The sequence below is a fragment of the Hemitrygon akajei genome, chromosome 13 (assembly GCF_048418815.1).
Source record: "Hemitrygon akajei chromosome 13, sHemAka1.3, whole genome shotgun sequence".
NCBI classification, from domain to species: domain Eukaryota; kingdom Metazoa; phylum Chordata; class Chondrichthyes; order Myliobatiformes; family Dasyatidae; genus Hemitrygon; species Hemitrygon akajei.
The window spans coordinates 95640428-95668161 of NC_133136.1; the positions used below are offsets into that span (position 1 = coordinate 95640428).

At 38.3% G+C, this 27734-nt stretch overlaps 1 protein-coding gene across 24 annotated transcripts in view; it reads left to right on the top strand.

The window, feature by feature from the left end:
* The window catches only part of ank2b (ankyrin 2b, neuronal), an 874534-nt gene that overhangs the window by 627852 nt on the left and 218948 nt on the right, over positions 1-27734 (top strand). For 21 of the 24 annotated variants that reach the window (XM_073065114.1, XM_073065112.1, XM_073065128.1 and 18 more), the window contains 7 exons: positions 4456-4554; positions 11538-11735; positions 16639-16737; positions 17242-17340; positions 18460-18558; positions 18934-19032; positions 23441-23513. In XM_073065114.1, coding sequence (XP_072921215.1) covers positions 4456-4554; positions 11538-11735; positions 16639-16737; positions 17242-17340; positions 18460-18558; positions 18934-19032; positions 23441-23513 — 766 coding nt within the window. The remainder of the gene's footprint in view (positions 1-4455; positions 4555-11537; positions 11736-16638; positions 16738-17241; positions 17341-18459; positions 18559-18933; positions 19033-23440; positions 23514-27734) is intronic. The other 3 variants (XM_073065117.1, XM_073065123.1, XM_073065127.1) reach the window with 1 other exon arrangement.

Sequence of the window (27734 nt, forward strand, 5' to 3'; positions counted from 1 at the left end):
GTCTGCCTGAGTTTGTTCCTATGGTTGTTTTAGGACTCTTCTCCACCATAAGATGATTAGCTGTTTTATATAAGAATCCCACATTGTTAAAATCTTCTGCTTATACTTCAGTGCGGACCTTCATGTTCCTCCCATCAAGTGAAAAATTTTCACAAATATGAATAAAAATTAATTTCTGGGTTTTCTGTTGATCATTTGACTCTCTTACATTTGAGAAGCACCAGCTCTGTGCCTCCTAGGTACCATAGGAGGTGAGGATACCAAAACAGTCTACAATTTACTTGCAACATAACTAGGCACTTCCAGATTGAAAATGTACTTTCATGTTATATAATTTATCTCCTCAGAACCAACATAAACAATGACTAACTTATCGTTATCAACTTATCATTGAATAAACAGGATGGCTATGGTGTAAAAATGGAATACCTGAGTATATATTCTGTCAGTGACACTTCAACCTCAGCACATGAAGTGCAAAACCACAACAACAAGCCTTCATATTTGACCCATGAGGTTCCTCAGTTGACGTGCAGAACAGGAAAATCCCTTTAAAGGGCAAGTGCTTGCTTTTATTTTATTGTTGACACTAACTCAGCAGAAGAAAGCTAGTAGGTTTGAACAGTCATGATTTTCTTTGTCTATTTCTTGCCTGTAGGAAATAGATAACATTGAAACAAATACCTAGGAGCGTGTAGAGATCATTCAGCACTTGAACTCTGCTGCCTTTTTGTATAATCCTGGCTGATTCTTCAACTCATTACTGCCTTGATATATCTGTGTGTCTGAAAATCTTAGCACCTTTTAAAATATATTCATCAGAATTCCACAGGCTTCTGTGTTAGATATTCCACAAGTTCATTAATGAATAAAAAGCTTTCTCTGTCCTATATATCTTACTTTGTACCTTAAGACTGAGACATGCAGTTTTAGTTTTCTCTCCCCCAAATCCAAGGGAAACATATTCCCTGTCCCCAGCCTGTCAAGTTCCATTAGATTTTTGAAACACAAGAAAACCTGCAGATGCTAGAAATCCAAAGCAATGCACACAAAATGTTGGAGGAACTTAGCAGGGCTAGGCAGTATTTGTGGAAAAGAGTAAACAGTCAATGGACCGAGACCCTTCTTCAGGAGTCCTGAAGAGGCCTAATGCAATATCGCGACTTTATAAAGTACTGGTGCGGCCTCACTTTAAGTATTGTTAGCAGTTTTGGGATCCTTATCTAAGAAAAGATGTGCTGAAACTGGAGAAGGTCCAAAGGGGGTTCACAAAAATGATTCTAGGGTTAAATAGCTTGTCATATGAAGAGCATTTGATGGCTCCGGGCCTGTATTCACTAGAATTCAGAAGAATGAGGAATGACATCATTGAAACCTATCGAATGGTGAAAGGCCTTGATAGAGTGGATGTGGAGAGGATGCTTCCTATGGTGGGGGAGTCTAAGACCAGAGGACACAGTCTCAGAATAGAGGGGTGTCCTTTTAGAACAGAGATGAGGTATTTCTTTTGCCAGAAAGTGGTGAATCTGTGGAACTCTTTGCCTCAGGCAGCTGTGGAGGCCAAGTCTTTTTGTGTATTTAAGGCAGAGATTGATAGATTCTTGATTGGTCAGGGCATGAAGGGTTACGGGGAGAAGGCAGGAGATTTGACTGCGAGGAAAATTGGATCAGCCATGATGAAATGGCAGAGGAGACCCAATTGGCCAAAGGGCCTAATTATTCAGCAGAGACAGTGACCTTGTTTTGCCCTTTCATACCATTTTATCAACATTTGAATTAGATCTTCTTGTGCCTTGCTAATTTAAATGTCTATCTAAATGCGATTTATGAACAGTGATTATATCTGATTCCACCATCTATTTTAGCAGTGCATTCAAGGTATTGCTACTTCATGTATTTTCAAAAATATCTTAGCCAAATCCCCATTAAAACTCCTTTCTGTCACTTTAAGCCTGTGTCCTCCTATTTTAATACCCCTACCATAGGGAAAAGATTTTGACCATCTACCCTATTCATGAATCTCATAATTTTATATGTTCCTAGCAGGCTATATTTGAAGTAGAGATTGATAGGTTCTTGATTAGAGAGGGTATCAAAGGTTACAGGGAGAAGGCAGGAAAATGGGGTTGAGAGGAAAAATAAATCAGCTGTGATCAAATGGTGGAGCAGTCTCAATAGGCTGAGTGGCGTAATTCTGCTCCTATATCTTATGGTTTTATGGGTCATCCCATAACTTCGCTTACTTCAGGGAAAACAAATCCAGCCTCTCCAATTTCTCCCCATAACTAAAATCAACTAGACAATACCTGGTGAATCTCCTCTGCACAAACATGGTCTTCCTATAGTATGGTGACTTGAACTGTATACACTGTTCCTTGTGCAGTCTAACCAGTGGTTTGTTAAGTTTCAATGTAACATCCCATCTCTCATATTCAAAGTCCTGACTTGTTCTTAGTGGCAATTAACTGTACTTGTCCTCTTCTATTTGACTTGTCAAAATGCATCATCTTGCACTTGTTGAGAGTAAGTTTCACTTCTGATCCATATCTGCTTTAACCGTAACAAACCTTCACTATTCACAGTGTTTGTGTCATCCATAAACTGATCAACCAGACCTTCTATCTTCATGTCCAAGTTGTCAATAATAATCACAAATAAAATGTGTCTCACACCAGTCCCTGCAGTGCACCACAACTCATCGACTTCCAATCAGAAAAATATTTTGCCAGAACTACCCTCTTCCTCCAATCACAAAGCCAATCTTGGATCCAATTAGCCAGCTCACTGGAATCTCCTGTACCTTGGCCATTTGGACCAGCCTACCCTGTGGAACCTTGTCAAATCTCTTACTAAGACTATATTGACAAAACTTACCATCCTGACTTGTCAATCTCCTTGATTATTTCCTCAAAACAATCAGTCAGATTAATGAGACAGGATTTCCTCTTCACAGAGACACGCTGACTATCCCTAATCAGTACATGCCTTTCTATAAGTACATGAACCCTGTCTCTTAGAATTTTCTCCAGTAATTTCCCTGTCACTATTAAGGTTTATCAGTAACTGATGCCTGCTGCCCTTCTTAAACAAGGCTATTGTCTTGACCTAGCTTCTAGCTAACAAAAATGCAAAAGTGTCTTGTTTCCCATAGCATTCTGGGATAAATCTCGTTGCACATTGTATATTTTGAACAGCTGAGACCCACGTACTGATCCTGTCATTACCTAACCAGTCACCAAATGGCATCTGGGAAACATCTTGCTGGCAACCAATCCTTGATTCAACCAGGGCGTGATTTTTTTTTATCCCATCAGCTTTAATTTTGTGCACTAATCTCTCTATGGGACTTAATTAAAGGTCTTCTAAAATTTACATGTATATATTCCCTTTTATCTATTCTGCCAATAATACCCTATTAGATTTGTCAAACCTTTCCTTTTCTGAAAACTCCTTGACTCTATCTAACCCCATTGATATATTTTCTACATGATATGTTATTACATTCTTTATAATACCAGGAGTATTTTCTCTATGTTGATTTAAGATCTGTATTTCTTAGTTTTCTTTCACCTTCCTTTATTTAAATAGTATGGGTAAATCTGCCACTCTGCAATCTGCAGGAACCTTTGCATAATTTATTGAATTTTGGAAGATATAAATCAGTAGATCCATTATTTCCATTTCTGTCCATTTTAATTCTTTTGGAATACAGATGCCCTGCATATTTAATTGCATTTTAACCCTATAAACATCTCCAGAGCTTCTATTTTTACAAATACTAATTTTCTTTAATTCCTCCTTTTCATTGGATTCTTGGTTCCCTAGCATTCATGAGTAGTTATTAGCAAGCATTTTTTGAAGACTTGCACTTTCATTTATTTCTCCATTTTGTGAATCACTGAGACCAAAACTTGTCTTCACTCATCCTTTTTTGAACTTCTGTGGTCTTACATTCTTCGCAAGTTTACTCTATTTTCATTTCCTTAATCAATATCTTGGACCATTTTTGCTGAATTCTAAAGCTTCATCTCCTCAGGCTTACTATTTTACTGGGGAAGATATACATGCTTCTCGTTTTGTCTAATGAAGTCCTTAACAACTTCTGTTGGTCTTGTTGTCGAACTTGAGTAAGTTGCGTTTTCACTCCAGGAAAATCAAAATGCCTTTCAAAATCAATAAATCAGAATTTATTGCATTATCTGTAAATTATGAACTTTTTTCATTTCACATGGAATGCAGTGGAAGCTCAGCAGTTCAACTGTACAATTCTTTTATAGGCAAAGCCATGGGTTGATAAGCATGCTGAAAAATATGCTTCATTTCCTTTCTTTTGGCACCTGTCTTTCCATTTCTGTCTTTTTTTCTTTTTCTTGCACCGCCTGTTTGTATTTGTAGTTTACTAACAGACTACAGTAGCTGTTAACATCACGTATTAACAAAGCTGAATTCTTACAGAATGGCCTAACCCCACTTCACGTTGCCGCTCACTATGACAACCAGAAGGTGGCATTGTTGCTGCTGACGAAAGGTGCCTCTCCCCATTCGACTGCAAAGGTATTAACAGCTGAGGTTAATAATTCTGACAGTAACCTGAAAGCAAGATCCTGTAGATGTTTTAATATCTCTGTGTTTAGCTATAATTTAACTGACAATTGTATTTTGATGGAAAGTCCTTTGCTAACAGTATAGTAAGGAAAACTGTTGGTATATAAATTCTTTTTAAAAAATCCTTGGAACCTGAAGACATGTAACAGAAACAGCAGTAGTTCATTTCAACCGTCATGGCTACTTATCAACTCAGTGAAGCCATGCTAATTTAGTTTACCTCTTTATCGCTTTCTGCACGAACCAGGTATCAAAATTGATGTATTTGACAGAACATTGAACAGCACAGAACTGGACAGGCCATGATTTTCTAATGTGGATGCCAATTTATATGAAACGTCTTCCTCCTCTACATTGTCCATATCCCTCCATTCCCTTCATATTCATGTGTCTCTCTAAAACCCTCTGAAACCCCTCTACTACCCCGCTAACCCGTTCCAAGCACCTACCACTCTCTGTAAAAAAATGCTTGCACCCTCACATTGCATTTAAACTTTCTCTCTAATATTAAAAGCATTATTTGACGTTTCTACCCTGGGACAAAGATTCTGGCTGTCCTACCCTATCAGTATCTCTCATAATTTGACAAACTTCAGTCAAGTCTCTCACCTCCCTGCCCCCCAGAACTCCACCAATCATGGTGTCATCTGCAAACTTGCCAATCCACCCAGTAACTTTTTTAATTCAAATCATTGTCTGCTTCAAGCAACAGAGATCCCAGCACTAATCTTTGTGGAACAGATCTCCTGCCAGAATAATAGCCTTCCAATCCTTCTTTCTATCTTATATGGCAAGCCAGTTCTGAATCTAAACTAGCAGTTCACCCTGGATCCCATGCGTCTTTTATCTTCCAGATCAACTACCACCGGGGACTTAATCACACTAAGATAGCGTCGTGGTTGGCTTGGCAGTGTTCTAGTTCGGAGCCTCAGAGTTCAAAATTCCTCTGTAAGGAGCTTGTATGTTCTCACTGTGGAATGCATGGATTTTCTTTGAGTGCTCCAGTTTCCTCCCAAAGTCCAAAGATGGTTACTAGATTAATTGCTCATTGTAAGTTGTCCCATGATTAGGTTAGAGTGAAATTGGAGGTTGCTGGATGGTGTGACTCAAAGGGCCTGTTCTGTGCTGTTTCTCTAAATAACTAAATTCTTTACTAAAGTTAAAGTCCCTCATGAGAGTAAGGTCACCTACTATGACATCTCTGTTTTTTCTGCACCTTTCCATAATCTGTCTGCTTATCTGTTCCACCACCTCTCAGTGGCTATGTGAGGGGGGTGGGGTTCATAGTATAATCCCATCAGGGTACTTGCACCTTTATTATTTCGGAGTTCCACCCATATTGCCTCTATGGATGAGCTCTCCAAGATCTGGTGCAACATTCTTCCTCATCAATAGTGATCAAAATATGTGCCAATAAATATTGAATATATATTCAGTCACAGTTCCAAATGTTCTCTACCCCTAGTGCGAAATCCAATGGCATCTTCATTTTAAGGAAGTACTTCCTTAGTCACTAACAGTTTTCCTTCTCTGTTACGACACCATTATTTCTCTTTTGGAAATATATTTTTTAAATAATGATTAGTTTTGATTTATTATTAAGTTTTCATGTGTTCTGAATGAATATGTTACAAGTTCTGAAAGGTAAGTCTTATAAAGAAGGCATCTAAGACTATACAAAATTAGACCAATGACATTAAACTTTTATTAATCAATCAGAATCTTAAAAACTACCATAGGACTTTGCAGCTGTTACCCACGGTAGACAATGGCTTTGATTTGTGAAAGTTCCATTTGTATTGTTTTTTGATTCTTGAGATGCAATACCATACTGGAATAAATAGAATTATAACTGCTATTACTTCAACATGGACCCAGTAATAAGTAACATTTCTGTAGAAGTTAAGCAAGATAATGATTAAGTAGAGAAAACCAAAATTTATGGCTTTGCGAATAAAAAGGGAACGGGAACAGATTGTTCCACCTCTTCAGTTTGTTCTCCTGTTTTATTGAATCATGGCTAGTCTGCCTCTTAACTCTCATCTTATCCGTGCTGGCCTGTCAGAATGCTTTATTTGAATCAGCATCCATCAGCTTTTGGACAGAGAGAATTCCAGATCTCCACTAACGTTTGTAATGGAAAACATGGTTATCAATTTTTGTTTAATGATGCTTCATGTTTATAGTTTCCCCAGGCCCGGGGGAAGTAAGACGAAAAGATCATAAAACATAGGAGCAGAATTAGGCCATTCAACCCATTAAGTGTGCTCCACCATTTTATCCTGGCTGATCCATTTCCCTCTTAACCCCATTCATCTGCCTTCTACCTGTAACCTTTCATACCCCGACTTATCAAGATCCTATCAATTTCTGCCTTAAATATCCTCAATAACCGCATGGCAACAAATTCCACAGTTTTAGCACCCTCTGGCTAAAGAAATTCCTCTCTGTCTCCATTCTAAATGGACATTCCTCTATTCTGAGGCTGTGCCCTCTGGTCCTAGACTTTCCCACTTCAGGAAACATTCTCTCCGCATCCACTCTGTCGAGACTTTTCAACATTTGATAGGTTTCAATAAGATCCCAGCACATCCTTTCTTACAAGGGACCCAAAACTACTCACAATACTCCAAGTGATGCCTCATTAGTGCATTATAAACTCTCAGCATGCATCCTTGTTTTTATATTCTTGCCCTCTTGAAAGGAATGCTAACATTGCAATTGCCTTCCTCACCCCTGACACAACATGCAAGTTAACCTTTGGGGAATCCTGTATGAGGACTACCAAGTCCTTTTGCACCTCAGATTTCTGAATCTTCTCCCTGTTTAGAAAATCGTCTATGCTTTTATTCTTTCTGTCAAAGCGTATGACCACACACTACCTGATGTTGTATCCATCTGCCATTTCTTTGTCCATTCTCCTAATCTTTATTTAAGTCATTCTGCAGCCTACCTGCTTCCTCAACACTACCTGTCCTCTACCTTTCTTTGTATTATCTGCAAACTTGATCACAAAGCCATCAATTTCATCACCCAAACCATTGACCTACAACGTAAAATGAAGCTGTGCCAATACTGACCCCTGTGAAACACCACTGGTCATCAGCAGCCAATCATAAAAGGCTCCCTTTATTCCGACTCTTTGCCTTTTGCCAATCAGTCAGTGCTCGATCCATGCCTGTATCTTTCCTGTAATACTATGGGCTCTTATCTTATTCAGGAGCCTCATGTGTGGGACCCTGATAAAGGTCTTCTGAAAATCCAAGTACATGACATTAAGTGATTCTCCTTTGTCTATCCCGCTTGTTATTTCCTAAAAGAATTCCAATAGATTTGTCAGGCAAGCTTTTCCATTAGGGAAGCCATGCTGTCTACGGACTATTTTATCATGTGCCTCCAAGTACCCCAAAATCTCATACTTAACAATCAACTACAACATCTTCCCAACTGAGGTCAGACTATCTAACATATAACTTCCTTACTTCAGCATCCCTCTCTCCTTGAAGCAAGCAATGGGCTGAATAACCTATTTCTAGTCCAATGTCTTATGGTCATAGGATTCAGCAGCTACCTGATATTCCCAATCTACCTGCATATTGAAATCCCCCCATAACTATTGTAACATTGCGCTTTTTACATGCCTTGACTATATCACTTTGTCATTTGTAACCCACATTCTAGCTACTGTTCACAGGCTTGTATATAGCTCTCATCGAGGTCTCTTTACCCTTGCAGTTTCTTAACTCTACCCACAAGCATTCTACATCTTCCGATCCTATGTCACCTCTTTCTAAGGATTTGATTTCACTTTTTTACTAACAGAGCCACCCCAACACTGCTATCAACCTGTCTGTCCTTTAATGTTAATGTGTATCCTTGGATGTTAAAATCCCAACGATAATCTTATCATGCCTTAACTCTTTACAATCTTACCCTCTCTCTGTACAATCATGCCTCAACTTTGTAAAATCATTCCCTAACTCTGTACAACCGTGCCTTAACTCTGGACAAGCATACCCTAACTCTGTTCAATCGTGCCCTATCATCATACAATTATATCTTATCTCTGTTCAGTCATACTCTAAATCTGTACAATCATTTTGTAATACTCCTTAATCATACCCTACCTCTGTACAATCATACCATAATTCTCTACAATCATACCCTTACTTTACACAATTATGCCCTAATTCTGTACAATCATACCCTAACTTCGTACAATCATCTTTTCTCTGTACAATCATACCCTATGTACAATCATACCATAATTCTCTACAATCATACCCTAACTCTGTACAATCATATCCTAACTCTGTACAATCATTCTGTAATTCTGTACAATCATGCCCTAACTCTGTATAATCATACCTAAACTTTGTATAATCATACCCTAACTCTGTGCAATCATACTGTAATTCTCTACAATCATACCCTAACTCTGTGCAATCATGCCCAAGTTCTGTACAATCATACCCTACCTCTGTACATTCATTAACATAGTAAGTTTGTTAATAATTTATGTGAATTAAAATGTAATAGCTGTATTGTCTGGTGCAATGGCTGGTCACTCTATCACAGAAAGATAGTCCTGAAAGATATCTCATTGGGTCCAAGTTCAAGAGTATCTTTGGTTACATTCTAAAAGTTTCAGCATGATTAATCCCATTTGCAAAAATCGTTTAGTACGTTAATCAGGAAGAAATTTGAATTAATGTGGAAACAGTTGTACTCCATGTTTTCTTGTAGTGGAACTGAACTTTGGTGGTGGAGACTGATGTTCATGTGTTGTACATACAGTCTGATCTTCCTGGTCAGCAATACTTGATGTTGACCTTAGTGAGATTAAAGTCAGTGTTAATATGCCAACAGTCAGACCATCCAGTTAATGAGTGCTTATTAAGCTACCTGTCAAAACTTTCCTCTGAAATTAATATCTAACAGGAGTACTTAAATTAATAACGTTTCTTGATCATCCTACGTTCTTCACAGCAGGATGAGGCATTGTAGTAATTCCAATTGAACAATTCCATTCAACAAAGCAATTAAACAATTCAAATTGAAGTTAGAGGTGGAATCAAATGCACATCAGCTTCGGCATGGTTTGCAGCCTTTATGTCCTACGCCTTGTATTTTTTGCCTTAAAACTTAACATCATGAATGATTGTGAGGCTTCATGTGCTGATGAGCTCATGCCTTTTATGCATACTTTGAAAGGGAGAATAAATCTACACCTCTATGGTTCCCTGTAGCATTCGACAACCCTGTGATCTCTGTCTTGTAGACTGACATTAGAAAATCTTTTAAGAGGTGACCATCAGAAGCTCAAGTTCTGATGATGTACCTGATAGGGTACTGACAACCTGTGCCAACCAACTGTGGGAGTGTTCTAAGACATCTTCAATGTCTCACTGCTGCAGTCAGAGGTTTCAGCTGCTTCAGAAGGGCAACAATCATACCAGTGCCGAAGAAGAGCAGGGTGAGCTGCCTCAATGACTATCACCCAGTGGCACTCACATCTATGTGATGAAGTGCTTTGAGAAGTTGGTCATGCCAGAATCAATTCCTGCCTAAGCAAGGACCTGGACCTGCTGCTATGTGACTATTGATACAATAGGTCTATAGCGGATGCAATCTTACTGGCTTTCCACTACATCATGCTGCTGTTTATTGATTACAGCTCAGCATTCAATGCAATCATATCCTCAGTTCTCTTCAACGAGCTCCAAATCCTGGGCCTCTACATCTCCCTCTGCAGCTGGATCCTTGACTTTCTCATTGGCAGGTTACAGTCAGTGCAGTAATATCTCGTCCTCACTGAGTCAACATTGGCACACCTTAAGAATGCATGTTTAGTCCACTTCTCAGCTCTCTACACCCATGACTGTGTGGCTAGGCACAGCTCAAATGCCATCTGTAAATTTGCTGATGACACAACTATTGTTGGCAGAATTTCAGACAGTGACGTGGAGGTGTACAGGATTAAGATTGATCAGCTGATTGAATAGTGTTGCAACAGCAACCTTGCACTCAGTAAGACCAGGGGATTGATTGTGGACTGCAGGAAGGGGAGGTCGAGAGAATACACACATGTCCCTGTCAAGGAATCAGCAGTGCAAAGAGTGAGTAGCTTTAAGTTTCAGAGTGTCAACATCTCTGAAGATCTATCCTGGGCCCAGCTTATTAATACAATCACAAAGAGTGGCTATATTTCATTGGGAATTTAAGGAGACTTGGTACTTCACTAATGACACTGGCAAATTTCTACAGCTATACCATGGAGAGCATTCTAACTGGCTGCATCAGCGTTCTTTTTAGAGGGGCCACTGCACCAGGTCATGATGGAGTCAGCTCCATCATGGGCACTAAACAGCATCGAAGACACTTTCAAAAGGTGATGTCTCAAAAAGGTGGCATTTAGCATTAAGGACTCCCATAACCCAGAACATGGTCTTCTCATTGCAACCATCAGAGGAGGTACAGGAACTTGAAGTCACACACTCAACGTTTCAGTAACAGCTTCTTCCCCTGCGCCATCAAATTTCTGAATGGACAATGAGTCCATGAACACGACCTCACTTTTCTCTCTTTTTGCACTACTTACAATATTTTATTAATGATATATATTATTGTAATTTGTAGTTCACAATTTACTGAAAGTGTTAGTGCTTTGGTAGATGTGCTCCAAACCCTTTCACTGAAGTGTATACATGATATATTTTAAATAAAATTTTATGAATTAGATATCTACTAATTGTTCAGCATGAAAAATACTGAAAACTTTGCAGTTGAAATTTGTCCATAATATATCATAAAGTTAAGCAATTGGTGAGATTAACCTCAACAGAGTTTAACATTTTGCAAAGTTGTTTTGAAAATTTGGCATAATCCAGTAGATGCTAATTGCCTCTGTCTAAATTTTACTAATTTTTCAGAATGGCTACACACCTCTGCATATTGCTGCCAAAAAGAACCAAATGGAAATTGCCACTGCCTTACTGGAATATGGAGCAGAAACTAATGCAGTCACAAAACAGGGGGTTACACCCCTTCATCTGGCATCACAAGAAGGACACGCTGAAATGGTTTCATGTCTGTTGGATAAAAGTGCCAATGTCAGTGTGGCGACAAAGGTAATAACAAGTAACTGTGTCAAAGACATCCATTTTTGTGGTTATTTGTTGCTGAAAACAAATCAATGCTTGAATTTTTGGTTAACTGAACTTTCTAGAAGTCAAGAGGATTTAATTTTAGAACATAGAACATGGACATCTACAGCACATTACAGGCCTTCTGGCCCATAATGTTGTGCTGACCATGTAACCTACTCTAGAAACTACCTAGAATTTCCCTACCACCTGCCTTCTATTTTTCTAAGCTCCATGTACCCATCTAAGAGTCTCTTAAAAGACCCTATTTTATCCATCTCCACCACCATTACTGGCAGTGCATTCCATGCACCCACCTTCCTCTGTGTGAAAAACTTACTCCTGACATCCCCTTGGTACCTACTTCCAAGCATGCCCCTTGTGTTAGCCATTTCAGCCCTAGGAGAAAGTCTCTGGGTATCCACACGATCAATGCCTCTCACCATCTTATACATATCTTTCAATTCACCTCTCATCCTCCATCACTCCAAGAGGAAGAGGCCAAGTTCGCTCAATCTGTTTTCGTAAGGCATGCTCTCCAATCCAGGCAACATCCCTGTAAGTCTCCTCTGCACCCTCTCTATAGTATCACCATCCTTCCTGTAGTGAGGTGACCAGAACTAAACACAATACTCCAAGTGGGAACTAACTAAGCTCTTATATAGCTTTAACATTACCCCATGGCTCTTGAACTCAGTCCCATGGTTGATGAATGCCAACACATCATATGCCTTCTTAACAACACTGCCAACCTGCACAGCAGCTTTAAGTGTCCTATGGACTCGGACCCCAAGACCTCTCAGATCCTCCACACTGCCAAGTGTCTTGCCATTAATATTATATTTCAAATTTGACCTTCCAAAATGAACCACTTCACAATTATCTGGGTTGAACTCCTATCAATGTCCCGCTGTAAGTTCTGACAGCCCTCCAGACTATCCACAACACCCCTAACCTTTGTGTCATCAACAAACTTACTAACCCTCCCTTCTACTTCTTCATCCAGGTCATTTATAAAAATCACAAAGAGGAGAGGTCCCAGAATAAATCCCTGCAGAACACCACTGGTCACCGACCTCCTTGCAGAATACGAACCATCTACAATCTCCCTTTGCCTTCTGTGGGCAAGCCAATTCTGGATCCACAAAGCAAGGTCTCCTTGGATCCCATGTCTCATTACTTTCTGAAGGAGCCTGGCATGGGGAACCTTATCAAATGCTTTACTGAAATCAATATACACTATATCCACCGCTCTACCTTTATCAATGTGTCTTGTTATATCCTCAACGAATTCAATCAGGCTGGTAAGGCATGACATGTCCTTGACAAAGCCATGCAGACCATAATATTGAATTGTCTCTAACCCTGACTTGGACTTGCATGATTTGATTTAATTTATGAAAATTTGAATTAAACATTTTAAATTAGAGATTTCAATTTTAGTTAACATGCAAGTGAATTCAGATTACAACCTCAATACTGATCATGGCAAGAAAAGTGGAAAGTAAAAGTAGAAAGGAATTATTAAATATTTAGAGCTACTAAATCCTTAATTGACCTTGTGGATAGAGTAATTGAACATTATACCCTTCCCATTTTCCCCAAGGTTATATTTCCCAGCCTAATCTAGCAGACTATTAAGTAATACCCAAGAGCTAATTCCAGCGTAGATATTCAGGGTTGTGCTTCCTTTTTGGCACTGCAAGACTCCAACTTCCGACATGGGTTAATGGCATTTAATTGACTGCCTTTGAACAACTGTTATTTATATCATTTTCCTTGCAAGCAAGAAACCTAAACAAATAAAACAGAGCCAAAAGAGCTGCCCAGAACTTCTCATATGAAAAATGCAATGTGATTTGATATTCTTCAACACAGGTATTTGAAAAGCAAATTAAAACTGGTTTTTCAACATGGCACTGGATTAAATGATTCCAAAAGGTTTTGAATTTTTCCAGTTGACTTAACTTCTTATCAAAATGCAATTTCAACCAAAGTGTGCACCTTCAGGGAATGTGGTTCATAAATGAGAATGGAGATTGTGTGACTTAATGAATCTACTTGTGACCTTGATAGGTCACAGTCTCATATATCCATCCATTGAGTTTCACCTGAAATAATCCAGGGAGTCAGGCTGAGAGAACAGAACAACCCAAATGTTAATTAAAATTGAATAAACGGTGTAAATAAAATGTTACATGTGAGTGCACATATAGCAAATAATATTATATATGAAGGTTCATACCATGAAATAATTAAAAATATGTGTAAAATGCTGTAAACTCTTGTACACTAATAAGACCTCTGTCTATTTACCATACATATCTCCGGCAATTGTAATTTATGCAATCAATTCATTTATCCCTCACTCTCACTGTGTAATTAATCATCTTCTCCATTGCCTTGTAAACTATTACTCACTCTAAATTCTAGATGGTTTTGGTCATAATCACTCAGAATGCAGTACTGTTCTGCCCAAATGCCAAATTAGCTGCTATATACTTTCTGAGCTCTCATTTCTTGATTGTATATAAAACTCATCTATGACAAACTTCCCCTTTAATTATTCCACCTTCATAAGACCATAAGATATAGGAACAGAATTAGGCCATTTGGCACATCATGTCTGCTCTGCCATTTCGTCATAGCTAATACATTTTCCTCAGCCCCAAAAGAATGACCCAAAAGTCACCCAGCTGCCTGCTATCGGTGATAACAGTGATGATTTGCAGCAGATGGAAAAGCTTGAGCATATAGATTAGAAGAATTAGAAGAATTGAGCATATAGATTAGAATAATTTAGAAGAATGAGGGGGGGATTTGATTGAATCCTATTGAATGTTGAAAGGCCTCGATAGAGTAGATGCAGGTGGATGTTTCCTATGGTAGAAGAATCTAGGACAACAGAGCACAGCCTCAGAATAGAGGGGCATCCATTTAGAAGGAAGATGAGGAGGACTTCCTTTAGCAAGAGATTGTGAATCTGTTGAATTCATTGCCAGAGGCAGCTGTCATTGGGTGTACTTAAGGGAGAGGTGTACAAGATGATGATAGGCATTGATCGTGTGGATAGTTGGAGGCTTTTTCCCAGGGCTGAAATGGTTGCCACAGGAGGACACAGGTTTAAGGTACTGGGGAGTAGGTAAGAGGAGATGTCAGGGGTAAGTTTTTTACTCAGAGTGGTGAGTGCGTGGAATGGGCTGCCGGCAACGGTGGTGGAGGCGGATACAATAGGATCTTTTAATAGGCTTTTAGATAGGTACATGGAGCTTAGTAAAATAGAGGGCTATAGGTAAGCCTAGTAATTTCTGAGGTAGGGACATGTTCGGCACAACCTTGTGGGCCAAAGGGCCTGTATTGTGCTGTAGGTTTTCTATGTTTCTATATTAGACCATTAATTTTCTGATTCTCGTATGTTTGATGATCAGCCATTAACCCTACAACAAAGATGCTCAGAGGTACAGGGCTAAATGCAGGAAATTAGCACTAGCTTGGTGGGCACCATAGTTGGGCCGAAGAAATTATATTGTGCTGATTCTATGCATATCAGAGCTTTACTTTCTCAACCTTTGATAACATGCTTCATGCAGGTCATTGGGATAGAATGTTTTGGTCAATTTTCAATTTTCAACTGATGGAATCTTTATGCTACAAAAGCAATAACTTAAGAATCATGTGCCTCATTAGAATGTTAGTGTCTAATTTTCTCACATATTGTGGTCTCTAAAGAATTAACTGCTACTTTTGGAACAGATTACATACAATATTACAACATAGTACAGGCCCTTCAGCCACAATGTTGTGCTGACCTTTTAAGATCAATCTAATCCTTCCCACCTACCAAGTCCTCCATTTTTCTATCAGTCAGGTGCCTATTTAAGAGTTTCTTAATTGCCACAAATGTATATGTTTCTACCACCCCTGGCAGGGCATTCCATACACTCACCACTACCTGTGTAAGAAACATTACCTCTGACATGCTCCTATACTTTTTCTCCAATCATCTTAAAATTATGCCCCCTCATAGTAGCCATTTCTGCCCTGGGAAATAGTCTCTGGCTAACCACTCATTCTATGCCTCTTATCATTTTGTACACCTCTATCATGTTTCCTCTCATCCTCCTCAGTTCCAAAGAGAAAAACCTAGCTGCTCAACATGTCTCATAAGATATGATCTCTAGTCCAGCAGCATTCTGGTAAATCTCCTTTGCACCTTCTCTGAAGCTTCCACATCGTACGTAGAATGAGGTCACCAGAACTGTACACAATATTCCAAGTGTGGTTTAACAAGGATTATATAGAGCTACAACCTTACCTTAAGGCATTTAAACTCAATCCCCAGACTAATGAAGAGCAACACACCAAATGCCTTCTTAACAACACTAAAATCTAGTACGGCAACTTTGAGTTATCTATGAATGTGGACCCTTTGATCCCACTGTTCCTCCACGCTGCCAAGAAGCCTGCAATTAACCCTGTATTCTGCCTTCAAATTCGATCTTCCAATATGAATCACTTCATACTTTTCCAGGTTGAATTCGATCTTCCACTTCTTAGCCCAGCTCTGCCAACCCTCATGTCATCTGCACCCTTCCACTTTCTCATCAAAATCATTTATAAAGATTAAAGAGTACGGATATTTGGTCACTGGTTACCGACCTCCAGGCATTGTTCTATAAGTGGCTTTAATTAATTTCTTTCTGATTCCTTAACAGATACAATATCGTCAACATGATGCTCCAAAGCTTTTGTCATTGGAGCAATCATCCGAGCCAAAGCTACTTCCTTTTCCAGAACTGCTCAATATATTTTCTTCTGTTTTTACTGACAACAGGAATGATTTTTACTAATAACCATTTCAAATATCACTTTTTTCCAATGGCTGTAGAGCGGGCTGTCAGCACTGCACCTCGCAGCTCAGGAGGACAGAATTAATGTTGCAGAAATTCTGGTAAAACGGGGTGCAAATCTTGATGCACAAACCAAGGTAATGCATCATTGTGTTTTTGTAAATATAATTTTCTTTATATTATTATAATGCTTTAAATGTTAAATTGCTCTTAAGCTAATATCTTCATTTTGGTAATGAATGGTAAACTTGTGAAAATATATAACAAGTATTGTAATGGACCTTTATTGGAAGTTAATGTGCTAAGAATTTTTACTCAAGCTTTTTTTCATAGTACACTGTCAACTGGATCATTCCAACATTGTTGGCAAAACCAAGATAACATTTGTAGAGAAAATATTTTATTTTAAAATGTGATATCAAGCAGAATCAAGTGGCAGAAGGATGCTTTTTTATTTATTATCATTAAGCATTTTTTGTCATTCAGGATTCTGCTTGCATCCATTAAATACCAGCGCATCACTTGAATTGAATTGAATTGACTTTATTTCTTACATCCTTCACATACATGCTACTACATTTTCTGTTCAAGTTTTCTACAACCTTATCATTGATTCTACTATCTCTAATAATATCTTTCAGGTGGGTTATACTCCACTGATAGTAGCTTGCCACTATGGAAACATTAAGATGGTTAATTTCCTCCTGCGGAATGGTTCCAATGTCAATGCCAAAACCAAGGTAATGAAAAAGTACAGAATATTTAACCCAGGTGATTCTGCAGAAACTAGAAATCTTAAGCAACACACACTAGAGGAACACAGCTGGTCAGGCAGCATCTCTGGAGGAGAATAAACAGTCAACCTTTCAGGCCGAGACTTCATCAGTACTGGAAACCTAGGGAGAATAAGCCAGAATAAGAAGGTAGGAGAAGAGTAAGAGTACGAGCTAGCAGGTAATAGGTGAAACCAGGGAATGGATAAAGTAGGTGGGTGGAAGTGAGATGTTGGGAAGCAGTAGGTGGAAGAGGTGAAGAAGGAAGAGAGGATTGTGGACTATGGAAGAAAGGAAAGGAGGAGAGGCACTGGAATATTTTGACTTTTTTTTCCAGTATATGGATACTGAGCAAAACATACTTAAATATCTTTTTAAGTCATATTGTTCATCACTGATTGCTCCCAAATGTTCTATTCATTGATTGCAATTGTAATAATGCTCCTTAGATATTAATGTTAGAGACTTCAGGGATTTGAACCAGCAACAGTGAATGAACATCAAACTGTCTGTAGGTCAGGATGATACATGATTTGGAGGGAAGCATGAATGTAACACTATCTTATTAGTCAATTTCTAGGACTGGGAGCTTCTGCTCAGGTTCTACACTGCTTCCATTACCAAATCTACCAACACCACAATAGCTGGATGTAAAACAAAGTGGCAGCTTACCAGATCATTTTAAAAGCTGGTACAGATGGCTTCATTCAGAGAGTTAATAACTATAACTATGCTGAACTCTTATAGTTGTCTATGCTGTGAGGAAGAGGTTGATCACGCACTGTGATATGTGCATGCATTTTATTCCCAGCATGTCTAATTGTCAGAGAGTGGTGAATCTGTGGAATTCCTTGCCACAGGTGGCTGTGGTGGCCAAGTCATTGGATGTATTTAATACGGAGGTTGATATGTTCTTGATTTGTCAGGGTATGAAAAGTTATAGGGAGAAAGCAGGAATTTGACTAGTTCAGCCATGATGAAATGGTGGAGCAGACTCAACAGGGTAAATGCCTAATTCTGTCCTATACCTTGTGATCTTATTAATGTCATTTGTTTTTTTTCATGAATTAATCTTTGCATTTTCAGAATGGATATACACCTTTGCACCAGGCAGCACAGCAGGGTCACACACATATCATCAATGTCCTTCTTCAACATGGAGCCAGAGCAAATGCAACCACTGCAGTAAGTCTATCTCTTTATTTGGGAGTGATACTGGGAATTAACTGTTTACGTAAAAGGCACGAGCCTCAGTGTAGTTGATTCTCACTGTAGTTATTGTTCTCAGAGTAAACTGTATTTAAAAAATATATCTTGCATCATCTATTTTTCATTAAACTACTGGTACAAAAAGGACTGCATAGAACAATTTCTTCATTATTCAGCTATTACTAAGAATCATCCTTAAGTTAACCAAACAATCCTGAAAGTGGTGGATTAAATTTGATCAAGTAAGATGAAATTAAAATTAATGTAATAAAATTGAAGTATAGGATTTGAAACTGGCACATCAGCACACAGAAGTTTTGGGAAACTTGTAAAGAACTGTCTTTCTTGCAGAATGGCAACACTGCCTTAGCAATTGCCAAGCGTCTTGGATATATCTCTGTGGTTGACACCCTGAAGGTTGTCACAGAAGAAGTCACTACCACCACAACTGTAAGTACATCGACAATGGTAATCTCACAAGTGTTTCAGAATCTTTAATTTCACTGCATTTTCTGAATAAGTTTGATGGCACATTTTGTAGCATTTTCAATATAATTAATTGCTAGCTATTTATGAAGTTTTGTACCATTAAAAGTAGATTAGGTATTAAACTCTTTAACTAGAAATAACACTTCTTTAAAGAGATAATGCTGAGCTCTTTTTTTGAGATTTTGTATTGCTAATGAGACAGCTAGTGGGATTCAACTCGCAGCAGAAGTAGAAGATCAGAGTTCTGATTCAGAAGGTGTATATACTGTATAGCTCAGGGTATTAGTAAACCTAAATGTCATCCTGACTGCAGTCTTCACTGTGACTATTTAGACAATAGGTGCAGGCGTAGGCCATTTGGCCCTTCGAGCCAGCACCGCCATTCACTGTGATCATGGCTGATCATCCACAATCAATACCCCGTTCCTGCCTTCTCCCCATATCCCTTGACTCCACTATCTTTAAGAGGGACCAGCAGCACACCAGAAATCAGGGAGTGGCAAGCGAGAGAAATGAGTGTTGTTAGTATTACTAAAGAGAAGGTGCTTGAGAAGCTGAAATGTCTGAAGGTAGATAACGAGATGGACAACAACCCAGGGTTCTGAAAGAGGTGGCTGAAGAGATTGCAGAGTAATCTTTCAAGGATCGCTAGGATCTGGAATGATTCCAGAGATCTAGAAGTTCATAGATGTTACTCCACTCTTTAAGAAGGAAGGGTGGCAACAGATAGGAAATTATTGACCAGTTATTAGACCATAAGGCCATAAGATATAGGAGCAGAATTAGGCCATTTGGCCCATCAAGTCTGCTCCACCATTTCATCATGGCTGATCCAATTTTCCTCTTGGTCCCTTTCTCCTGCCTCCCCCTCCCCACCTCATATCCCTTCATGCCCCAATCAACCAAGAATTTATCGACCTCTGCCTCAAACATACATAATGAATTTGTCTCCACAGCTGTCTGTGGCAAGGAATTCCACAGAATCACCACTCACTAGCTAAAGAAATTCCTCCTCATTTCTGTTCTAAAAGAACACCCCTCTATTCTGATGCTCTGTCCTTTAGTCTTAGACTCTACCACCATAGGAAACATCCTCTCCAGATCCACTCTATCAAGGCCTTTCACCATTTGATTGGTGTCAATTAGGTCACACCTCATTCTTCTGAATTCCAGTGAATACAGGCCTAGAGCCATCAAACGCACATCATTTGACAAGCCATTTGATCCTGGAACCATTTTCAAGCACCTGTTTTGAACCATCTCCAGCTTCAGAACGTCCTTTCTAAGATAAGGGGCCCAAAACTGCTCACAATACTCCAAATGAGCCTTCATCAGTGCTTTATACAATCTCAACATACATCCTTGCTTTTATATTCTAGTTCTTTAGAAATGAATGCTAACATTGCATTTGCCCTCCTCACCACAGACAAACCTGCAAATTAACCTTCAGGGAATCCTGCACAAGGACTCCAAAATCCCTTTGTACATCATATCTTTGTGTTTTTTCTACATTTAGAAAATAGTCAACCCTTTTATTTCTTCTACCATACACTTCTTGACACTGTATTCCATCTACCACTTCTTTGCCCATTCTCCTAATCTGTCTAAGTCACCTGTAGCCTCTCTATTTTCTCAAAACTACCTGGCCCTCCATCTAGCTTTATATCATCTGCAAACTTTGCAATGAAGAATTTCAGGATGTATATTGTATACATTTCTCTGACATTAAATGTACCTATTGAAACCCATTGAAGTCATTGATTCCATCATCCAAATCATTGACATATAACGTAAAACTAATCTGTTCCCATACAGATCCCCAGGGGACACTGCTAGTCACCAGCAGACAACCAAAAAAGTCTCGCTTTATTCCCACTCTTTGTTTCTTGCCAATCAACTACTGCTTTATCCATGCTGGAATCATTTCTGTAATACCATGAGCTCGTTACTTGTAAAGCAGCCTCACGTGTGGTATCTTGTAAAAGGCCTTCTGAAAATCCAAGTACAAAACGTCAACTGATTCTCCTTTGTCTATCTTGCTTGATATTTCTTCAAAGAATTCTGACAGATTTGTCAGGCAAGAAGTTTCCCTTGAGGAAACCATGCTGACTACGGTCTATTTTGTCATCTGCTTCCAACTACCCCTAACATTCTTAGCAATTGACTCCACCATCTTCCCAACAACTGAGGTCGGTCTAACTGGCCAACATCGTTGTTGAATATGAAAGATGCCTTTTCATCAGTTTCCATGGAACATCAAGTAGAAAATGCTGAAAATGATTCAAATCCACCTGAATAAAACATATGTACAGTCAGACTAGTCTAACAAGCTCTGCAGAGTTCAGTAATACAAACTCTTCCCTTATACATTGAACTTTGTACTATTTCAGTGTGTTGAAATGCATCGTGGCAGCTGGTACTGCTTTTCCTTCATTCTATGGACTCTAGTGCTGTGTCTAGCTTCAACTGCTCACTGAGCTATAACCTTTCTCACAAATGCGTCAATGAAAGAACAATAGTAGATTTCAGTTAATAGGGCCAGTGATTAATCAGGGTAGATGCTTATTTGGGACATGTCTTAAAGAACAAATCAAATTGAGAAAATAGTTGGGATTCTTTTTTATTTTGGACAACCTGCCTCTTAATTGGGGCAGGAGACTGTTGTCGAATATTGTCTTAACTAGTATCAGTCACGTGAATGACCTGTGGCCATTAGACATTACACTGTGTTTAGAGTGAACTGTTATTAAATAGCATCAGTTGTGTATGTTTCTGTTTAAAAAGCAGAGATTTTATCACCAATAGTTGGCGAGAAATAAACAGTAAGACAATTGGGAACTATTTTGCCCACTGCAGTTTCAAGCATTCAGACTTGGAAATGCCAGTTGGTCTGACTTCAGTGGTTGGTATCATGTTAGAGTCCATTATTAAGGATGTGGTTTCACAATAATGGAATTAGACAATAAAATAGGTCACACAAAATGCTGGAGGCATTATCTATGGAGAGGAATAAACAGGAGAGATCTTGGGCCAACACCTTTCATCAGGGCTGATCACTGATCTTTTGCAACTTCCAATCAGAAAAGCATCCTTTCACCACTACCCCTGCCTCCTATCAGCAAGCCAATTTGAATCTAATTCTCCACTTCACCTTAGATCCCTTCTGGACTTGTCTATCATGTAGGACATAAACAAATGTCTTTCTAAAGTCCATATTGAGAACATCTAACCCTCTGTCTTTATCATTCTCCTTGGTTAAATTTCTCAAGAAACAGAATCCGGATTTCTCCGTACCTTTCCAAATGTACAAAAATCCTGCCCCTTAGAAATGTCTCCAATAATTTCCCTGTCACTAACACAAAGCTCAGAAGTCTGAGTGGCAAGACAATATATTTATTTGTAATATAAATCTTCGGAGCGTAGAAGGTTGAGGGGGGACTTGATAGAGGTATTTAAAATTTTGAGGGGATAGATAGAGTTGACGTGGATAGGCTTTTTTCATTGAGAGTAAGAGAGATTCAAACTAGAGCACATGAGTTGAGAGTTAAGGGGCAAACGTTTAAGGGTAACAAGAGGGGGAAATTCTTTACTCAGAGAGTGGTAGCAGTGTGGAATGAGCTTCAGGTAGAAGTGGTAGAGGCAGGTTCGGTACTGTCATTTAAAGTAAAATTGGATAGGTATATGGACAGGAAAAGAATGGAGGGTTATGGGCTGAGTGCGGGCCAGTGGAACTAGGTTGAGAGTAAGCTTTCGGCACGGACTAGAAGGGCTGAGATGGCCTGTTTCCGTGCTGTAATTGTTATATGGTTATAATATTGAAATAAAAGTTTCAATATTCAATAGAAGATTTTTGTGGCATCTTAATGACACCGTGTTGTGATAGTGTGGGATTATCCCTGATCCCCTGATAGCTAATTTATATTTTTGTGCAGTTCCAAATAAGTACCAATCCTGAAAGGTCAGTTTATATAAAAAGGATGAGATTATGGCTTGGTAGAACATAGACTAGCTGAGTATGCTATTTGGTGCCAACTTACATCTGTTCCAAACTGGTTTTGTGTATCCAGAGGAGCAGAGCCAAGGAGAGGTAACCTCCCATGGCCCTTATTTGCAGAAAAGGTGATTCAATTTGTGAAGCAAATTTAAAACAATGACAATTTTTCACAAACAAATGGAGAAAAGTGTTTGTTCTCTGATTCATGTCATAGTATTTCAATGTATTCAGCTACACTTAGCAACGAATAAAGTGTCAAAGGAAATTGATAGAACAGCAATGACGCAGAGGCTACTGGCTTAATGTTCTGCCATCTTGTGGCTCTTCCTGCAAGTTGTATTCATATTCCTGTATTTCTGTTTTTGCTTGTCACAGACTGTAACTGAAAAACATAAACTGAATGTACCTGAGACAATGAATGAGATCCTGGATGTTTCAGATGAGGAAGGTGAGGAATGCATTCCTGTTTGCAATTGTGAATTGTTACCATACTAAAATATTTTCCTCATTCTTTATTGTGATTATTGTATTTTTAAAATGGATTTCACTTCCAATTTAAGGTAATAACTTTAATATTTTATATATTCTATAATTCATCCACTGGTCTGACTTTTGTGCCCTATGCTGATCTTTGTGTGATCTTTGTTATAAAATGTTTATTTTGCCAGCAAAGTTGTGTTGAGTCGATGCTTCTGAGATACAGCCAAACTTAAAAGATGCCTTATTTGCCAGATACCTATACAGGCAGTCCCCAGGTTACATACGAGTTCCGTTCCTGAGTCCGTCTTTAAGTCGGGTTTGTACGTAGGTCGGAAAAGGTACATCAGTATTATTTAGCGTCAGTTAGTTAAACGTTTGTCTTAGTATACAGTATATATTTTAACTTTCTAAGCATATAAAACACAAAAGCAATGTACAGTATGTATTTCGATAATTAAACCACTACAATGCTTAGTAATAATTTCATCGGGGCAGGGCCTTTCACATACTCCATTATTCTCACTTTATCCTTTAAAATTGTTCCGATCGGTTACCGACTGCAGCCTAACGCTTTTCCAATGACCGAATGCATCTGACCTCTTTCCAATTGCTTCATTATTTCCACCTTACAGTATTTTCAGCCGTGATCGTTTTCCGTCAATGGAATAGATACAGATACAGTATGTACTGTACTGTACACTGCAGGCGACGCGACCTGAGCTGCCCCGGGTCCTAAAATCCACCGTACTGCGACAGGTTAAATGGGTGCTGACCCAAATACGTACACTAAAACATCTTAAACATAATAATACAATACTGTACATAATAATAATACCGTAATAATAAAAGTAACTACATACGGTTGCATCGATGTCTTGGATTCGTGAGGTAACATTATGATGGACCAGGTGCTGGAGAGTCAGGTTTTAATTCTGCTGCTGGAGAGGGCAGGTTTACTACTGGCGTCAATTTCTTGAAGTAGGTATCAAGGGAGGCTTGTACAGAGCTTTTCTTTCTTTTATCATAAATGGCCTTGTAGCAGCTGAGGTTCTCGGTATCTGCACGGTAAACTGTGGCGAACCTCTCTGTATTAGGATCTTGCTCCTCTAACTTTGCCATCCCTGCTTCAATGAGATGAAAGGCTTCAGCTAACTTTTTCGTCGCAAATTTTTTCGGTTCCAGGGTTCCTAGGTCACAGTCTTCTTTTTTTCTCAAACGCTCTCATCTGCTGCTCTAGTTCCATAAGGTCTTCACTGGTCAGTTCTTCAGCATGGGAGCCGAACAACTCTACAACATCACTTTCACTGATGTCTAACTGCAGTTCATTACCAATATCAACCACAGCTTGCCTGGCTTCGGTGATGTCGTCAGCTGTAAATCCCTGAGAAGCATGTGCAAACTGGGGGCACAATTTAAACCACACTCCTTTCATATTTGACTGCTTCACTTCATCCCAAGAATCAGCAATATTTTTGTTGGCATCATAGATGTTATAATCCCTCCAGAACTCCCTTAAGCTCATCACATCATCTTGGGTAGCCCTGACTGCTTGTGAGAAGGTCCACCAGAAATAATAGGCCTTCAAGGAGGCTATGACTCCCTGATCCATGGGCTGTAGTAGTGGTGTGGTGTTGGGGGGGGTGGTAAACTACATATACCTGTCTGGACACGGCCCCTCTCTGCTGACTGTTCCTGTGGCTCCTCCCTCAGTCTCCAGGATAAAGGCGATTGGAGGCACTGCTCCTCCCTCAGTCTCCAGGATGTTGTGTGGTGGTCTCTTGCTGCTAATCGTGGTCTCTTGCAGCTAAGAAAAGCCTATCTCTTTTCTCTTTTAAATCTTTTTATTAATTTTAAGAAAAACATAAGTGAAATATGAATACAAAACGTTTGAGAGTGCATAATTAATAGTTTAAATAGACAATCAGATATGTAATAATCAATATATAAGGCCTCCCAAACTCATAGTATTAATGTAAAAGAGTCAAAAAAGAGAAAAAAAAACCCAAAAAAACTAAAAGAAAACTTTAAAAAAAAACTAACCAACATGGGCAATTGCATAATGTTAAATACATACAGTAGTGCCGATAACTCCGAACCTCCATCCAAATAATTAAGAATAATAACAGTAAGGTTTAGGATCAGACCATTTAACTCATATGAAAATGTTGAATAAATGGTCTCCAAGTTTCCTCAAATTTAACTGAAGAATCAAAAACCACGCTTCTAATTTTTTCTAAACTCAAACAAGAAATAGTTTGAGAAAACCACTGAAATACAGTTGGAGGGTTAATTTCTTTCCAATTCAGTAAAATAGATCTTCTAGCCATTAATGTAACAAATGCAATCATTCGTTGAGATGAAGCGGATAGACGATTATTATCTATCATTGGTAAACCAAAAATTGCAGTAAAAGGATGCGGTTGGAAATTGATATTTAAAACTCTTGAAATAATATTAAAAATATCTTTCCAATAATTTTGTAAACAAGGACAAGACCAAAACATATGAGTCAATGAAGCAACACCAGAATGACATCTGTCACAGGTTGAATTAACATAAGAATAAAATCGAGCAAGTTTATCTTTAGACATGTGAGCTCTATGTACAACCTTAAATTGTATTAGGGCATGTTTAGCACAAATAGAGGACGAATTTACCAATGATAAAATTTTTTCCCATTGCTCAGTAGATATAGGACAATGCAATTCTTCTTGCCATTCCTTCTTAATTTTTTCTGATACATCTGGCTGTTTCACTCATAATCATATTATAAATGATAGCTACTAAACCCTTTTGACAAGGATTGAGGGCTAAAATTCTTTCTGTAATGTCCAATGGACATTCTTTCGAAAAAGACTTTAATTCATTATACAGAAAATTTCTGACTTGCAAATATCTAAAAAAATCGGTTTTAGGTAAATTATATTTATTAGATAGCTGTTCAAAGGACATAATGTTATCATCCAAAAACAGATCACGAAAACATGTTATACCTTTTGTTTTCCATAAAAGAAAAGCTTGATCTATAGATGAAGGCCGAAAGAAGTAGTTAGATATTATAGGACATGACAGCATAAACTTATTCAAGCCAAAAAATTTACGAAATTGAAACCAAATTCGTAATGTATACTTGACTATGGGATTAGTTATCTGTTTATTCATTTTGAATAACGAAAAAGGAAGTGAAGATCCTAAGATTGAAATCAGTGAAAAATCTTGCACAGATTTACATTCCAAATTTACCCATTGTGGGCAAGCAGCTGTAGTCGATTCTTGTGTCCAGAATATTAAATACCGTATATTAACTGCCCAATAGTAAAATCTTAAGTTTGGTAGAGCCAAGCCGCCCTCCTTCTTAGGCTTCTGTAAATATTTTTTGCCTAGTCTAGGATTTTTGTTCTGCCACAAATAAGAAGATATTTTAGAGTCAACCATATCAAAAAAAGATTTAGGAATAAAAATTGGTAATGCTTGAAATAAATATAAAAATTTAGGTAGTATCATCATCTTAATGGCATTAACTCTGCCTACCAAAGACAAAGATAGTGGAGACCACCTATTAGCAAGTTGCTTAATTTGATCGATTAAAGGTAGAAAATTAATTTTAAATAAATCTTTATGTTTTTTAGTAATTTTAATACCTAAATAAGTAAAATAATCTGTAACAATTCTATATGGTACATGATTATAAATTGGAACATGCATATTTAATGGAAATAGTTCACTCTTATTAAAATTCAATTTATAACCAGAAAAGTTACTAAATTGAGCGAGCAAAGAAGAAATAGCAGGAATAGATCTTTCAGGGTCAGATATATATAATAACAAGTCATATAATGATACCTTATACGTCGTCTCCCCACGGGTAATACCGAAAATATTGGGTGATTCACAAATAGCTATAGCCAAGGGTTCTAAAGCAATGTCAAATAATAAAGGACTTAAAGGACAACCTTGCCTTGTACCACGAAATAGCTGAAAAAAAGGGGATCTTTGATTATTGGTAAAAACCGAAGCTAAGGGTTTATGGTATATTAATTTAATCCATGATATAAATTTTGAACTAAAATTAAAATGTTGCATTGTATTAAATAAATATGGCCATTCGACTCTATCAAATGCTTTTTCGGCATCTAAAGAAATGACACATTCTGGTATTTTAGATGAAGAGGTATAAATAATATTAATT